General features: G+C 28.2%; 1 protein-coding gene across 6 annotated transcripts in view; it reads left to right on the top strand.

The window, feature by feature from the left end:
- The window catches only part of LOC107443458 (multiple C2 domain and transmembrane region protein), a 178,720-nt gene that overhangs the window by 109,709 nt on the left and 50,083 nt on the right, over positions 1-18,928 (top strand). The window contains exon 1 of one of the 6 annotated variants that reach the window (XM_043038840.2): positions 9,543-9,673. The exons of the other annotated variants lie outside the window; for them this stretch is intronic. Coding sequence (XP_042894774.1) covers positions 9,672-9,673 — 2 coding nt within the window. The 5' untranslated portion in view covers positions 9,543-9,671. Of the gene's footprint in view, positions 1-9,542; positions 9,674-18,928 lie in introns of those variants that run through there. 6 annotated transcript variants of the gene reach the window in all.

Genomic DNA, 18,928 nt, shown 5'->3' with positions numbered 1-18,928 from the left:
ATTAACTGCTAGTAATAAAATTTTTGAATTAAAAATGAGTCCTTGAAATTACTTAATATTAAATTACATGTATCTAATTTTTTAAATAATTTTTGGTTAATGATTCAATGTTAATATTGACGTTAAAATATTGAACTTTAACAATTTACTTTTAATAATAAAACTTTATGATAATTATAAATTCAGTTTATTAATATTATTGTTCTTTTGAATTTTTAAAAATATAAACTTTTGTGTTTGTATTAAAATAGTTACATTGATCATCGCGTGTTTTTGATAATTTTTATGAACATTTCAAAATCTAGAGTTTTAAAATATGTAATGATTATGTTCAGCTTAAGCAATCCAAAAATCTGATTTTTTTTTTCTTTTTTAACTGTATAAATTTTGTATACATGCAGATCTTTCACCTTTACTATAAATCTTTAGAGCTTTTTCAAAAATGAAATAAAAATATAGACATTAGAAGATACAAATTATTAGTTAAGTGTTAAAAATCACGATATCAAAATAAGGCGAAAGAACAAACTCAATTAAGTCTATGCAATGTTAAAGAAGCAAACTAATTGTTTAATTCTGTGCTCTTCCAATCAGCTTTAATAGGATAAATGTTTGAAAACTCTAAGATACATGGATTAAATGCTAAACAACATTTTCAACATTTTTCTTTAAAGAGTGAACATATAACTGCAAAATAAGGCTAAAAATCTCTCGCTTAATTTTTTTTTTTTTTAAATTTATGCTTGTTTTATTTATTTTATAATAATATATAACAACTGATTTAATAGTTTTACTTTGTTCTAATTAACGTTATATTAAATACTCTGTAATAAACACGCACTGGATCAAATTGCGGTATGAAGTCTCGTCCTCTAGGTGTGTCACTCATAAAATCCATTTTACCGTAAAATTTATTTTTACCGAAAAATATTATACCATAATTTTTACAGTAATATTTATTTAATTAGAGTGATTCAGAGATTTGAAGGTAATTATTACAGTAAAATTAAAGATATATCAGATTTTTTACTCTGTAACATGATCCGATAAAAACAGACTTTATTGTAACAAGTACCGGCACCACGAGTGCTGGTACTTTTTATCGTAGTTTGATCCGGAATTTTTTACAGTGTATCACGTTATAGAAAAATAACATCGAACAAAGAATGAATCTAATGTAGAATAATATATTCTAAGCTTAATAGTTGCATTATACTATACTCCATTAATATTTAAAATTTTCAACATAAACTAATATTCATCTTAATAACCTTTCTAAAGTGAACCTCTTCATCAACTCTAAAGATATCTGTCATACAAATTTCAAAAGATTTTTTTTCCGACTCCATAAATCATCCCCAAATTAAGTCATCACTGGATTCAATTATTAACTAAATTATTTCGTTTAAACCAATGACACCAGAATAAATGACTCTCAACTCTTTTGAATTTGCAGAGACAGTGCGCATCAAATGAATTTGCGAACGAGACGTGCTTCTTTTTCTTTCAAAGAATGATTTACCTAATGAAATTACCTTATGAAATCATTTACCCTTATTATGCATTCAACAAAGTTCATTTTCAACGGAGCACTCCTTGTTTTCCGCCTCATTCGTAATAGCTGGAAAAAAAAGTCAATTTATACTCAAGACCACAATTTGGCGAGAGTAAATACCCGTCAAAAACTGCGTTTATGATGAATTTCTAAATAGATCACGAAGCTACTTTTCTGCAACTCTCTTCTTCCAAGAATGTAACGAACGGATATGCATGCACCTAAAATGTAGCGTGTTAAATTTTGTAACTCCACCCTTCACTGTACTTTGCAAAGAGCTCACCCGTGAATAATAAAATAATTTTCTGAATTTTATGTTCTCACAGAGAATAGGCAAAAAAGTTATTTTTCGTGAAGATCGTTTTTTTTAATTCTCCGTAACTGCTTTTTTTTTTCTCCTAGAATAAAATAGGAAGCTATTAAGGATTAAACATGGAAATTCCTTAAAATTTGTAACGCTTTCCGGTGTTTTTTTTCCCCTAATATAACTTGTTAAATACTGCGTGTTTATTTTTGGTAAAACCGTAATCTGGGATAATAAAATTTTCTTTTGTAGTTTCTCTAGTTTTATTTCGGTAGTAGTATGTGTTGTGTGATATTTTGATATAGTATAAAAATATGAAGCAAATCTCCTTACGAAGAATTTTAAAAAAATCCCGCATTTTTTTTCATCTGCTACTTAGAAACAGCTTAAAGAGCTTAGTTTTCTGAAATTGCTTTTTATTCTAATTTTGTGCGTTCAGCAATGGTACTCGTTTTTGGAATTGAATTCTAAAAAGAAAAAGGGAAAAAATAAAGTGTATTCCTTATTGTAATATGTATTCTTAATTAACTCAATAATGAAATTTAATTGTTAGTTATTAAAATTACATAAATACCTAAAGCAACACTTTTCACATTATTTTTTCACGTGTAAAAAGTTTTACTTTTCAGACACAACTTAAAAATTTATTTGCATTTGTAAAGTTATAAAACTTTAAAATTACAATTTTCTAATTCATGGTCTCTTAACTTTTGTAATTTATGGTCACAATTGTTTTATAATGGTAAAACTTACTGAAATATTTTATAAGCTATAAAAATAGTAATTAAAGATCACTTAATCGTTATTTTTATTCAAAGCAATGTTATTTCTTTTCATTTTTCTTACACAAATGCAAATGAGCCAGAAACTAATAAACCCGAAATAATAAATTTTAGACATTCATAATAGTAAACCCATGCCCATATTTCTGAAAAAGTAACTAACCAAAAAATTTTATGACACTTTTGATTGCTAACAACATTTGACTTTTTATTCCTACAAATGGAATGAAAGATTAATCTGATAGCTACTAATAATATATCGCATGACAATATCAAATATTTGCATATGAATCATATTTGTATTTCACTTGTCGAGGGGAGTTTGAGCTTTTTAAAACATCAAGCTATGGAACAAATCGAAAAATATCTCTGTGAAAAAAATAAATAACTCTATGATTTTTCTCAATAAGGCAATAAATTTCTTCAGAAAGGCATTAAATTATTCTTAGACAAGACATTTGAAACTAAGTTTTTAAGTCATGTTATTACTTGACATATCAGAAATAAATTATAATTTATTAATTTCGCATTTAATTATTAGAATTTTTGTAAGTATATACATTATTATGTTTTACTGTCGTTCAAGAAAATTTCACTTAAAGGTAGCAACACTTATGTTTTGATGTATAAATCTTGATTTTTAAAGAGTAAAAAGGTCGCTTCACAACTTTATTCACAATAAAGAATCGAAAATTCAAATATGAATGTTTAAGATGTATTAATCAGGTATGAATGTTTATAAGTGTGGCCAAAAAAACTTATTTTTCAAGATAATCTTCCCGCTTTAATTATTATTTTTAATTACTATTATTATTATTAATTAATATTATTATTTAATTATTATCAGGATCTATTAGTTAGGCAGTAATGCTTTTAAGTGTAGTGGAATATCTTAATTTTCAGGAAAGTTTTTCTTCTTTAATTATTGTTAGTTATTATTATTTTACTAATTTAATTATTATCAGAATCTATTAATTTGGCAGTTATGCTTTTAAGTGTGGCCAAAATAGCTTTATTTTCAGGAAATTCTTCCTACTTTAGTTGCTACTATTTTACTCATTTAATTATTATCAAGATCTATTAGCTGGACAGTTATGCTTTTAAGTGTAGCCAAAATAACAATTTTCATTAAAATCTTCATTCCTTAATTATGGTTATTACTTACTTAATTATTATCAAGATCCATTAGTTAGGCATTTATACTTTTAAGTGCTACCGAAATAACTTATTTTGAAGTAAATTCTACCGTGCAAGTTGGCAGCTATATATTTCAAGTAACAGATTTTTTTTTAAAGAGTTTTGTGATAGGAAGTCTTTTACACTCTGTTAAAATTTTCATTCTACAATTACTGTAAAATAGCCGGCAGCAGTCTGTCTATCCAATTAATCGTAAAGTTTACGGTACAGAACATTTTTTAACTTTTACGGTTTTGAAACCGTTTACAACTAGTTTAGTTAAAAATCTGTGAATACAAAACTATACGGATTTTTACCCATTTTCAACTAGCTTGGAGTCCCGCAATGGACTGATCGTTAAGACACGTTCCCAGCAGATCACCGAAGTCAAGCATCACTGGCTACGGTCAGTGTGCGGTTGGGTGACCACTTGGATCAGTCTGCGTAGGGACCGAGGGTGTGCGGTATTAGTCCTCGTTAAACTGTGCTACCGTAAAGTGCTCGACTTTACGGTTCGCGCGCAGGTCGTTGGGCTACCGAAGCGGGGGTGCCGTCCCCTCCGCAGAGGATCAAAATTGTGATGGCATGTCTTCGGATCATCCTCCGGGATGTTCCCAGACCGTCGCCAATAGCCCATTGTGCAGCTCTAGTGCGACGTAAATTAACAACAACTAGCTTGGAAGTACTGGACTCTTTTGTCTTAAGCAGCTTTGTTTTGCTGTCATCTGTGCGTGAATAAGAGCATCGTGTTGTAATAGTCCAGGGTCACAAATTGGGGAGTGCAGGGCACTAAAACTTTTTATGAGTTGAAGGGAATAGAGGAAATATTGTGGTGTAAAGCTGGAACTCGAACCCTAGCTCTGTTGGTCATGAGATTGATTAACCCACTCGGCCACTGATTGACCCACTCGGCTATAATACGTACTTAGCTGCAAGTAACTGATTTGCTTATTAGATGGGCTTAGTTGGTGCTCTAAAATTCTAGGTAAAAGCAGTTAATATGCGGTTTTTCTCACAGTTAACATTTTGAATACCATCTCATTTGTGTTTTTTTTTACTGTTTTGTTCGAATATGGTAAAATAACAATTAAATAAATTGTTATTTAACTATTTTTTTTCTAAATATTTTTTACGATGCAGATTCATAAAATGAAATATTTTTTAAGAAAAAAAGTTTTACAAAAATCAATAAGGTTTCCGAACAATCCAAACCACTGAATCCAAGCATTGTGAATTTTTCTCAATAATGTCAAAACTAGAAAGCGTCAGGTGAAAAATAAATCTTCTTTAGTGAGATCTCGCAAAATTTTTCTTAAACCAATCCTATGTATCTTTTGAACTAAAGGAAAATATATATAAATATGTTTTTTTTGCCGCAAGGTTTTGGCAGCAATTCTTAGGGAGATTTAGCAGAAAAATGTATATAACATAAAAAATTTTATTTCTGAAAAGTAGTCGAAAATATTTTCTAGAATTGCTAGTAATATCTCCCTTAGCAATAACACTAGATAGAATTTTACAAAACTTTATGACATAAAACTTTATTCCGCATGTATTTGAAGAAATACTATTTCTTGTACTATTTGTTGACTTATTTAACTTGTGATATATGGTGATATTTAAGGTGTAGTCAATAGGATGGTTAAATTTCATAAAATATGCCATTTTAGTGATTTTTTTTTTAAAAAACATTCTAATTTTATTTTTATTTCACACAATAAATTTAATTGTACTCACTAGCAAGGAAGAAAAACTGTGATAATAGAAAGAGGAAGGTAACTATGATAATAATTTTTTTTGCAAAATTCATAAAATATGAAGAAAGAATCGTCATATAGAATATTAAGAAAGAATTTTAAAATTTAATAGAATATTGTAGTTTCCCTAGCTACATTCTATTGTGCGCTTTTTTTTCAATATTGAACCATAATATTTGAACCAAAATAGTGCGCGTTTGCTCCAATTTTAAACAGAGAAACAAATTTAATCATTTTTTTTAATAAATTGAGCCATGACAATTTTCCGTTTTCCGTTCAATTCGTATCATGTAATTAAGTTTAGAATGCCTTAAATTTCACGATAATAAGGATCAACCAGTCTCACAATATTGCGATAGCAGAAAATGTGAATTATATGATGGTGAAACAATATATTCAATAACACACTGAGGAAAACAAGTCAAAACTACTAGAATATGGTAAAATGTATCACGTTTCTGGCTCTATGGGAACAACAAAAAGCTCGGTAATTTTTACTAAGGCACTTTGGTAATTATTTTGGTAAAATTAACAATAAAATATAGTTTTATAATGTGAGATAAAATGTGGTAAGCTTTAGTAATTTTATCACGACCATGGCATAAAAACCATTTATTCTGTCAAATTTTCTTTTCGGTGTTGTATTTTCTATTTAATATCTAGTAACTATAATTTTGAAAACTTGAATTTTCACTAAACCGTTGCCATTTGAGTGATTTAAACACGGATAATATTTTTTTTAAATGTATATATTCTAATTTTTATTACCAAAATTATTAGGTATTTTTACAAGAAATGTCATTACCATACAGTACGATAATTTTACCAGAATTTTCTTCTCTGTTTGATGGTTAAATATACGATAGAGGTTCAGAAATGCTTTTTATAAAAAATATTTACATATTTTTTTTAATATCTTTGTTTTAATTTGAAGAGATTTCTCTTTTAAAATGTGCAAAGATTATAATGTAATGGATTATTTATCCAAAGTCTAATTTGTTATAACCAAACAATAACATAAATCAAACAAATCAACTACGTAAACAGTGACGTGGAGTAGGGAACATTACCAAGAAATAAGTTCAAAATAAAGAATCTCTAATATGATTTCATCATCTGAGAGAGAATGGAATCTAATCATTCATTTTCCAAACAATACTTTCCCAATGCTTTTAGTGGTACAATCCATGTCCGTGTCATTTAGTGGTGACTCTCTAACTACATTAACACCCCCTACTGAGCATTTCACTTCAATGCACTTTACAGATTACATTCCTCTACCGAGCTTTTAACTCTCATTGAGTGAATACTTTGATTACTTTGCTATTCAAACACTCGCGCCTAATTGCTCTCTCTTGGAGGGTTATGCTAAGTGAGTGAGAACACTAAGAAACTTCGAAAATAAAACTTTTATTAGCCATAAGAACTTTGTCCGGTAATAAAATTCTTTCACATGTCCCTGCAAGGTTTATTTGTTAAATGCAATGCATAATACATTTCGTTATTTTTTTTCCAATAATTAGTTTCGTTAAAAGAAATTGATGCCAAAACTTCAAATGTAGTGAAAGTTAGTGATAAATGGTTTCACGTACTTGTTCAAACTATTTATTTTTTGTGTGTAATGCGTATAACATTAAGAGTTTTCTTTGAAGTTTCGTTAGTCCTTTCATGTATATCTTCATTAACAGAAAAAACTTGATTTTCAAAACAATGCTGATTTGATGTTGTTAGGATAATTACTATTACTTAAGATTTTTTATCACTAAAAGATCAGTTTTTGGTGATAAGTTTATTTTGATTACTTGTATTTGGTTGAGGTTTTCTTTCATGCAATGCAAAATATCCTCTCTTTGAAATAAATTTGGTTTATTATTTTATGATTTTAGTTTAGTCGAAGAAAAATAAAAATTAAACGGAAAGAGGTGGAACCTTAAAACTGTTAGGCACGAATCATTATTTTTTTCTGATTCAAAATATTATAATATTTTGTATCAAAATTTCGTTTAACAAATTTTTTTATCACTATTTTCCATCGCTGTAGCAAGCATATGAAAGAAGAAATTGCTCTATCAGTATCTTGTTGCATCAATTCTTGTCTTACATCAAGTATAGAAAAGAAATTAATCTATGAGTATTTTCAAAGCTGTAACATTATTTTAATGTAAAAGAATTTTTAGGCAAATTTTTTCTATATTTTGGCAAATTCTCACACGGTAACACTTTTCAAAAAATCTCTAATACATGTATAACACGCATGGATCAGCAAATTAAATTTCGGGAACCTTAAATGGCTTTTTTCATAATTGTGTTCTTATTTTTATGCTCGTGAATCCTTTAAATGTTGTTACTTTAACTTTTAATGAAAACAAATAGGTTTTTGTAATAAAGCGTGACATGTGATAAAGCAGGTAGAGATTTGTTTCACTTAAGGCTCCTCTAATTTTGTGGCTCTAGTTTCACTTTGTGACAATTGGATAAAAAGATCAAAATACTTAAGAATTTGAATCATTTATGGTTAGTCAAAGAAAAATGTAAACATAAATGTATTTGTTTTAATTATTATGAGATACATGAATGTTTTTAAGAAAAAGTCCTTTTTCAAAAAAATCTTCTTCAATTAATTTTCGAAATGGTAATTCAATATCGTATTCATATTTTCGTTTTCATTATTTTTTCTAAAAGACTTTCTGTCATCAGGATTTTTAGTTTCGTAGTATCGCTGTTAAAATCTTAACAAACCATGTAGTATTTCTGTTCGCATGTATGTCCATGACTCGGTAAATGTTAAGTTTCTCAGGTGGACGTCTATATCCAGATACTCGCTTTGGTAAATGTCCAAAATTCAATCATTAATGTTATGATTTACCATCTGCTCTGGAAAATGTCAGCTCTCAGCTATGAAAGTTGAATAGTAAAAGTACGTTTCCATTATTTAAACGATCCGCCAGGCTATCCATCAGAATCATGATTGTCAGTGACGATCTGTTAATGTCTCTGTTTCTTGCTACAATCTTAAGTAAACCATGTTGTAGTTCTGTTATCGTGAAAGTTCGCTATTCGGTAAATGTTAACTTCATCCGGTGAATATCGACATTTGCATAATCGCTTTGTAAAATACAGTCGTTGTACAATCACTATACAGTCATTTACAGTCTCTGTAAAAATACAGTCATTAATATTATTAATTCCTTTCTGCAATAGGAAAATATTTATTTTCAGCAGTGGCTGTTGAGTGAAATAAAGTTCGTTGCCATTATTTTAACAATCAGTCCGACAATTCATCTGAATCATGATATTCAGTGACGATCTTGAATCTCTTCTTCTTGTTACAATCAGAAACAAACCATGTAGTATTACTGTTGTCCGAAATTCAACAATTTTCAATTGTGGGGGCGGAGTTAACGATCATGCCAACCTTCATCTATCAAAAGATACCTCGTGATTGAATCAAGTTAGCATGTCTTATATACCAGTGAATTGATGTTTAATATTCGTAGTGGTAGTTACGCTACAAGTCATTAATATTATTATTTCATTCCTGCAAAGGAAAATGTCGACTTCCAGCAGTAAAAGTGGAAACAAAGTTCGTATCTATTATTTTACCCTTATAATCCTTCGACTAGTAATAATTTGGATCAGTCAAAAATAACTTTTTCAACATTCACCGTTAGTTTGAACTGTTGACATATCTTGAGTAAGAGAGAGATGAAATTTTAAACACTTTCGGAACATACACCTTAGCAACTACGTGAAAATCGACATTTACAAAGAAATGTCGACATTCTATACTTCTGGTCTTCCAAAGAATTTCTCGAAGACTCTTTTCGAAGGACAATATATTGAGTAATTATGTTTTATTCCATTTTTTTTTTCTTTTATGAAATGTTTTCCTCGTTTACTTTCTTAATTTCTTCGATAAATCAAACTTCCTCATGCACAACTTGAAACTTGACTTTTAATTTCATTTTCTTACATCCATAGTTTTCCTTCCAAATCCATCGCAATCTTAGAGATAACGAGCGATCTCCTTGCTTTTGAGATAACGAGCAATCTCCTTTTTGAAATAACGTTTGCAATCAAATAAAAATCAAAGCATAATGTAAGCTATTCATTTTCTTTTTATTCTTATAAATGTATATTTGTTTTATCATTATACAGTATATTATTATGTTACTCTTTCCATGCATGCTCTTTTATTTCTTGTTCGCTATAGTCTCATTTTAAATAAAACTTTTTATATGATAGTTTGCTTTCTTAATTTCTTCTGTAAATTCTTTTACATTAAATAAAATTTATAAACTGACTTATTCTTCACTTAACGTAAGATAAAATATATTTTAAGAGTACAATTGTTGGCAATGGTGTTACTTACCGTTTTCATGCATGCTCTTTTATTTCTTGTAGTGATTCTTGTTCTAAACGCTAGTCTAATTTTAAATAAAACTTTTTATATGATAGTTAGCTTTCTTAATTTCTTCTGTAAATTCTATTTCGTTAAATAAAATTTATAAACTGACTTTTGATTCTTCACTTAACGGAAGGTAAAACATAATTTTAGAGCACGACTATTGGCAATGGTGTTTCTTACCGTTTCCATGCATGTTCTTTTATTTCTTGTTGTGATTTTAGTTCTAAACGCTAGTCTAATTTTAAATAAAACTTTTTATATGATATTTTGCTTTTATAATTTCTTCCGTAAATTCTATTACGTTGAATACAATTTATAAACTGACTTTTGATTCTTCACTTAACGGAAGGTAAAACATAATTTTAGAGCACGACTATTGGCAATGGTGTTTCTTACCGTTTCCATGCATGTTCTTTTATTTCTTGTTGTGATTTTAGTTCTAAACGTTAGTCTAATTTTAAATAAAACTTTTTGTATGATATTTTGCTTTTATAATTTCTTCCGTAAATTCTATTACGTTAAATACAATTTATAAACTGACTTTTGATTCTTCACTTAACGGAAGGTAAAACATAATTTTAGAGCACGATTGTTGGCAATCGTTTTTCTTACCGTTTTCATGCATGTTTTTTTATTTCTTGTTGTGATTCCAGTTCTAAACTCTAGTCTAATTTTAAATAAAACTTTTTATATGATATTTTGCTTTTATAATTTCTTCCGTAAATTCTATTACGTTGAATACAATNAGGCTCCCGCTAGAGGGCGTACTCGAACGTTGCGATCGCGAATTTATAAACTAACTTATTCTTCACTTAACGTAAGATAAAATATATTTTTAGAGTACAATTGTTGGCAATGGTGTTTCCTACCATTTTCATGCATGTTCTTTTATTTCTTGTTATGATTCTAGTTCTAAACGCTAGTCTAATTTAAAATAAAACTTTTTATATGATATTTTGCTTTCTTAATTTCTTCTGTAGATTATATTACGTTGAGTTCAATATATTAACTGACTTTTAATACCATTTTTTAACACAATGTAAAGTAGAATATTGAGTACATGTACATATTTTATATTCGCTTTTCAAAGTCGCTTTTTCACTTTTCAATGGTTTATATTTGCATTTAAATTTTATAATCGCTTTTCAAAATGTATTTAACAGTAAATTGTGTTTGAGTCCCTGCATACAGTTTCCCGATAGTTTAATTTCTTTTTACTAGAATAAACTTTTTTATACCATCACGAATAAACTCTCTTCTTTGTTTTAAACTAAAGTTCGTATCTAAGTTTTTCCGCCGTAACTTAAGACTTCTGAAGAAATTCTAAAGTGTGTCGAACAACTTATCGATACTGCATGACTTCTTGTTCCTGTCATCTTTTTCCTTTCCAGCAGCAATTTTTCAACATTCTTCGCAATTCATATCCTCTTCGTTACCTTTTTGGCTCTTTGCCATGCTTTGATCTGTAACAAACCGTGTATTTCAACTCCTTTTTACATTTGAATTTTCAAAAATTCACTTCACAAAAGAAGGATTGAAGGATTGTTTTGGGGATTTTAAAATTTTTTTTGTGTGTGTGTTTGCATCTTACATTCTAAAGTATATTTATTTTCAACTTCAATTTTTTTCTTAGATCACGAACTGATTTTAAAATGTTTCAACATTTTTGATCTATTCTTATAGTGTTCTCAAAAATGATTCTTAAAATTGATTTTGAAAACTGTTTGTTTTATTTCTTTTCGACTCCGTAAAAAAATAATAATTAGTATTGTTTTAACCTGGTTTTATTGGGAATTTTTAATATTTTCATTTTTATTAACTGAAACTAATAAAAATTATAACAAATGAATTTCGTTTTAAAAGTCCAGTATGCTATATCATTCAAACAAATACCCAGGAAAACCTTTCAGACAAAACAAAAGATTTTTATTAAATGAAATTTTCGAAGATATTATTCCGGGCAAAAACGAAAAAAAATTCAGGAACTAAAATAGATTCATTCTGCTTTGTAGACGATTTAATTTTTTAAAAATAAAATTCGTTACTGAATCCTGAATTCCTCTAAAAGATGAAAAGTTATCTTAAAATTTCCTAAATAGCATATATGTAGGACAATCAATACATGCATTTCATAATACATACATTATACTCATAATGCATACATTTTGAAATTCGAAATATGGTTCTCAAAATATTCCATTGAGCAAAAATAATAATAATACAACTAACAATGAAAATATTTCAGTAAAACTATAAAATATCATTCATTGTAATGAAATTAATTTGCTACACTAATCAAAAAACTCTTTTTTTTTTAAAAAAAAATCGAAATCGTGCAGAAACTTTAATATTCTTACACTTTTTGAATGCTGGAATTTTCTACAATTCTTCAAGGAATTTATTTTAATTCTGAATATCTATATTTCATTTTTGCATTTTGCCTAAGATTAATATTTAATCATACATTCAGTTATCAATCAATGCAAAAACGGAACTTTATTTCATTAGTTTAATAACTCATATTCTAGTCCATTTTTAACTCTCTCTTGAGTTTATAGAAGTTTTTGAAGATGTTTCTCCCAATGTCTGTATCGTAGGCAAATTAAATTATCCAGCTCTTTGCAAACATCCACAGTCAGTTTGCAATGCATTTGAAAACTCTCCAGAATTTTCTAATCAAAACACTTTTCAGATTTATTGTTAGGAGCTAGCATTTCATTGCGTTAATTGCAAAATGTATAATTCATTGATAAATTAGCCTGATAATTCAGACAGTTCTCAACAAGGTCAGTGCATTGTAGTCTTATTGTCAATAACCTTTTTAAAGGTTGATTGCATTAAGAATAAGCAAATTCAGCCTGATTGAATAATTCTTCTCACATGTCTTAATTAGCCTAAACTCAAATAGACTGTTATAAGTCTAAAAACTATCAAGCATATTAGAAAAAAATTAAGACTCTTCGAATCAGTGAGTTTGAAAATCTAGGGCTGCACGGTGATTCGTGTATGGATCACAATTCCAACATTATTGTCGCCATTACTTATTAAATTTTAAGAATAAAGAATACGTATTTGATAATTATCGTATAATTTTTCATAAGAATATATGTTGATTGTGATTCTAACATAATGACACTTTTGTAATCGAAAACGTCGTTTAGAAAACCGTTAATTTTCTTCATTTATAATAATGGTAGTAATATTTATGGAACATTACTGATTTTTATAATTAATATTTTCATTTTGCATTTCACCCTTTGCTACTTGAATTCTTCTTATAATTAATTACATAGTTAAATTTTGGCTTGCGTGAACTAGACTTTTGTGAATTTTAGCATGCTGAATTCTACTGCTTTCGGAAGAAAATATGAATTGTTTCAACTGCTTTTTGCCATTTTGCCATCCTCAGTTGTTCTCTTAATTAATGAAGTTTTTCTTTTGTAATAAATTGGGTTCAAACACTAGAGACTTGAATCGTTTTATTGAAACATAAACATTTCTTCATCTGACGAACCGTCAAAATTTCAAACTAGTATTTATAACTTAAAGTTTTCATCGTAAATTGTGGTTGTGGTGGTACTTATCCACATGGATTAGAATAGCTCTAAACCAGGGCCTTGAAATTGTGCAAACGTTTAATTAACTTTGAAGAAATCATTAATGTTTTTAGGAATCCACAGTAACATTAAGGCAGTCCTGATTGTGCTCTGGAGATGCTGGGATGTTGCAACGGGAACATGGTGGAGAAGTTTTCATTCCATTTTCACATTTAATGCCCTTGAAGTGGCCAGTTCTGAGCCTACAGAGTATCGTTGACTCAGTGTCGATCAGTAATTGTATCAATCAGCAACCCATAACCCAGATGTCTTTGGATTGGAACCATGCTCTGCTACCAAATTCGACAATGAAAGTATAAGAAGAATCCTGCACAAAGGTTGAATTCATCGAAGTTCTTGCCATTTTTCCATTAGGATTCTATTCTCTCGTTCACTGTCGCCTTTTTTTGTTGAATTTTTTGCAGGATTCTTCTAACATTTTCATCGTCGAATTCTCCTCCTTTATTATATAAGATACTGAGAAAATAGATTTTGTTGTTGCTGGCCCACACGGTTAGCGGAGCTAAACCAAGTCCATGACTCCAGAGACTCTGAGCAAGTCTGTAACAAAAAGTGGATCTGAAAAGAGGTCCACTTTGGAGATATTTAGGCATTGAAGTATATGTTCAGGAGTAGCTTGTTGGTCGTTACACATAGTGCAAACAGGGAAAACTCTTGAACCATTACTGAACAACAGCTAAAGTATGCAGGTGAAGGAGCTGAGTCAGCCTTCTGCCTTTTGGTGCTCTGGTCTTCATTGATCACAGAAGCCGCACTTCTTCCACATCTATGACTTCGGAAATAGATTTTAATGTCATGAACTTAGGAAACTTCTAATTTTTGATATAAGGATAAAACATACAGCGAAATTTAGTGAAATAATCTACAAAAACTGCAAATACTTTTGAAATGATTGATCCACAACTGTCTGTTGAAATAAGCTCTCCAGGGTTCTTCGTCTTCTGTGCATTACCAAATTTTAACCGATGAGATTTGCCATAGTTGTGAAAATTGTGATTGTTATGAAATGAGTTCTGTTGCGACTTGAAATAACGAAAAGATTACTTAAAATTCATAAAACCAAATCTGAACTCTTACATAGCTGCAGATATCATGTTTTACAATTATGTATATTCTACAAACTATCACATTTTGAATTTAAAAAAAAAAACTTTATATAATAATTTAGGATTCGAAAATTAATTATAAAAAATTACGGTGGGGAACAATTTTTTGTGACATTTATACAAATACTTGATTGTTCTGAATTCGTTCTAAAAATTGTCATCAATTTTGATGTTTTTTTTTTAATAAACTTTTCTACCTAAAATTGGTATTCTTGAAATTCGACTGTAGGTACGAAGCGAAATTTGCTGATGTTCAGTTTTCATGTTACTTTCCTGATAAAAATTTATTCTTGACAGTAATAATCTTTTAGCCTCCTAACCTTTCTTTCAAAAGAACAAAATCGTATAGTATCTGAAGTACTGCATTGTACTACTTTTATTCTACTTTTTAAAGCGATGTGAAAACCTAAGCAAACGCTAGAAATTTAATGGTAGTTTGTCATGAAAATCTTTAGAAAATGAGTTTTTTATTTCATTATTTCAAAATTTTACGTAGATGAGTTAAGTTTTCATAAAATTTAAAACCTTAGGCTCTCCGTAATTTCCTTCAAAATAATGTTCTGGGAAAAAATTATTCTTTTATCAAGGTAAATATTTGAAGTAGTTTTTTATTTGAAAAAAGAAAAGAACTTGCTAAAATGATTTTTTTTCAAAAAAAAAAAGTTTCTGCATAACTTTTTTTGTAAGTAGAAATTCTGCTTCATATTTAATAATATTCAGCAGTGTGTCACTAGGACCGTTAGCTATAAATTTTCAAAACTTTTTCATTGCCTCAAGGCACACTTCACTCCAAAAAAATATGAAAAGTGAAAAAAAAATTACAAAAATGCTGAAGGAAATAATTCTATTTTAAAAAATAAATACCCATGCTTCATATTAATGAAAGTGCCGATTCGCAGACTACACATTTGTTTTGCGAAAGCTGTTATTTAAATTAATGGGCTCATTAAGTGTTGCAAACTAGTTTTTAATTAAATTGAAAAGGAACAAAATACTTAAAAAAAGAAACAATTTATTCCCCTTTACAGTTAATTGTTGATTAAAAAAAATTTAATTTGGCCTTAAGCTTATTTAATTTGTTGGTGTGCAAATTCATGACAATTTAGGTTAAAAATTTCTCTTTAAATTAAATAGCTGAACTGAAGTAATTTTTGACTCAATCTTATCGGATTTAATCAGTTTTTGTTTTTTTTTCTCACCACTATCCTTATAATAAATATTAGTCTGACGAATAATTTAGCTGTAAAAATTTAAATGAAGTAAACAATACGATCATTTACTATACATTATAAAAATTCCAGATCAAATTACGGTATAAAGTACCAGCACCTTGAGTGAGTCATCCCTAAAATCAAATTACTGTAAAATCCTTTTTTACTGAAAAATCCATTTTTACCGTAAAATATTATACCGTAATTTTTACAGCAATATTTATTTAATTCAGTAAAAGGTAATTATTGCTGTAAAAATTAGGATATATCAGATGTTTTGTTGTCAGACCCTGAGAGCCGCTACTTTTTACCGTAATTTGATCCGGAATTCTTTACAGTATAACTAATTTGAAGAAATTTGTTTCTATATGAAATAAAAATACAGTTTGAAAAATGAAGTTAAGCATTGAAGTTATTTCAAAAAATTGGCAAATAAAAACTGTTTCTTTTAGAAATACAAGAAAGATACATTTTTACTATTAACTTTATTTGTAAATTTTTAAAATAATTTCAACGAAAAATGTATGTCAAATTTCAAACATAGATTGAATATTATTTTAATAGAATTTATTAAATATTCTAAGGCATTTAAATAACATCAAAATGGAACAAAATAATAAAACAAAATTTTTTTTCAAACAAAATTTTTTTATGGAAAAAACACAGGTGGTTTAAAATAAATATTTGAAAAAAATCATAATACCACAAAATTTTTATGCAATGATTTAAATTTTGGAAGAAAAAAAAATAATTTACATTACATAATATTTTCATGTTAAAGCTAAATTTGCTGCCATCTATTTTTTAGATATGAAACTAATCTGCTAAAGAGTGAACTTCTGAATCAATATAAGGAAATCACTAATTAAATATCAAAGTTTAACTAAATTTATACCAATGAATTATTTACTTCTTACTTCCTTTTGTAATTCCAGCAGAATTCGGACCAAATTCATTCCTGACTGTTAGAAAGTTGTTTAGATTTATGTTTAATTTTTCGTTTTTATGAAGTTTGTGCTATGAATGAAACTAGTGTCTATAAAGTTTTCTTGATGACAACAAAACACGTGTCTACGTGTGAAACTAATAACTTATATCAGAAGTACGAGTAATACAAATTCTAAATTTATAGAACTTATTAAGTAAATTAAAGGATATATGTTTAAACTGAAAATGTTGGTGGCTAAAAATGGCAATCATTATTTTAAAATGAAAAAGTTTTAAATAATGATAGACAGTTTTAGTAAAATAAACTTCATTTCTCCAACAAAAAGCAGTTTTTGCGCAATAGTAGTTCATACGAGAATTGTGTATGTTAGTTACAACAAGATGGTAAAATTCCATGCAATTGGTTGAAAAGCTTTTTGTTAATTAGCTGAAAATACATAATTTAAAGATATTCATTTTTCAATTTTCTCAAAACACAATGCTATAAACCGGTACAGAACATGCTTGAATCATGCGTAAAAAGGGAGAGTTATTTTTTGAATTTCAAGAATATTTTCTTCATAAACATTTTTGAGATTATACATTTTTTTGTCATATCAATATCTTTTAAATATTTTAGATCATTTTTTTGAAGTTTTGGGAATATTCTTTATATAAATAGAAGAAAAAAAATTTTTAACATTTCTTAAATTACATTTCTCTTTTTTTAAATTAAAAAAAAATAATTTTTACATCTAATGAATTCCAAAATAAAACTTCCGAAACGAAACAATAAATACACAAAATTTCTGTTTCGTATTGTATTTAAAATAGTTTCAGCACTTAATGTTTATTCACATTTTCCAATGTTACTCACCTTCCTCTGTTTGTTTGTAAACAAAACTAAACAACAAAAAAGAAGAAGAAATTTAACACGCAATGATTTATTACATGTATATTTTTACTAACGTTCTTGCTTGTCAAACAACATTTTCTTTCGTGCATTCTTCTTTGATTTAAATTTTGACATGTTGTGTTGTTATTTGATTTGAATAATGCCATGTCAACAAACAGAAATGGTATATTCTCTGTCGGAAAGGCCAAAGCATAAAGAAAACAAATAGTTCCGTTGTTTGGTTCGTATTTCATTTCTAGATCGTGATCAACACGAATCAATTATTTTTCTTGCAACAAGATTAATAGCTCCCTTTGAAATGATCAACAGTACTTTATTATGATAGTATTATTTTATAAGGTTACCCGATTTAGATGATCGAAAGAAAAAGAAACTCTAATGATTTGTTCCACAAAGATAAATATTTTTCTAATGGCGATGTGCATTTTTTTCATTCAGTTTTTACTAATTAAAACAGATGAGAGATTTATGCAACGGTATCTAAATTTGTATTTAATTTTATACTTAAATTATATTACATATGTAAAATGAGCAAGGATTACAAATGTTTGTTCAAAAACTTTTCTTTGCTTTAACTTAACTGAGAACACGAAAACGTAATATTTTGTAGCAGAAATGCACGTACAATAAAAACATATATATATCTAAATTGTAAAGTATCGAACTTACTGTGCAAAATATTTGAAATGTAACTCCATGTACAGAAAGTAAATTACGCAAATTAAAACGTATTTAATATTTTTCACTTTTTAATTTCCAATTTAAAGAAATTTTATCTTAGTTCATAACAAAACAAACTGAAATATGTCATAAATTGCTGAAATTTCATTTTCATAAATTTTCATGCAAAAACATTTGCTGACAAATGAATTTATCAGGTATGATTTATAGTTTTGTTTACGTATAAATCTATATAAATAAATCAAAATGGTTACGCATGTGTACGTGAGTGTACCTTTTAGAAATCCGTAATTCTGACCTCTTCCAAACCCATCCGCAACAAGTTTAGTGTACATACGTTCGAAGATTAACTATTTTAAAACTCAGTACAAGTACCTGGTTCACAAGCTACATCCCCCCAAAAAAAGTTTTCCTCAAAATTCGAAAATTATTTTATGATATAGTGTGATTTGCAAGCTAGCAGCTCTAAGTAATCAAAATTAACTTTT

This window comes from Parasteatoda tepidariorum, chromosome 2 (assembly GCF_043381705.1).
Source record: "Parasteatoda tepidariorum isolate YZ-2023 chromosome 2, CAS_Ptep_4.0, whole genome shotgun sequence".
Classification (NCBI taxonomy): Eukaryota; Metazoa; Arthropoda; class Arachnida; order Araneae; family Theridiidae; genus Parasteatoda; species Parasteatoda tepidariorum.
The sequence above is the reverse complement of the archived record's forward strand: the minus strand, read 5'-3'. Positions and strand labels throughout refer to the sequence as shown.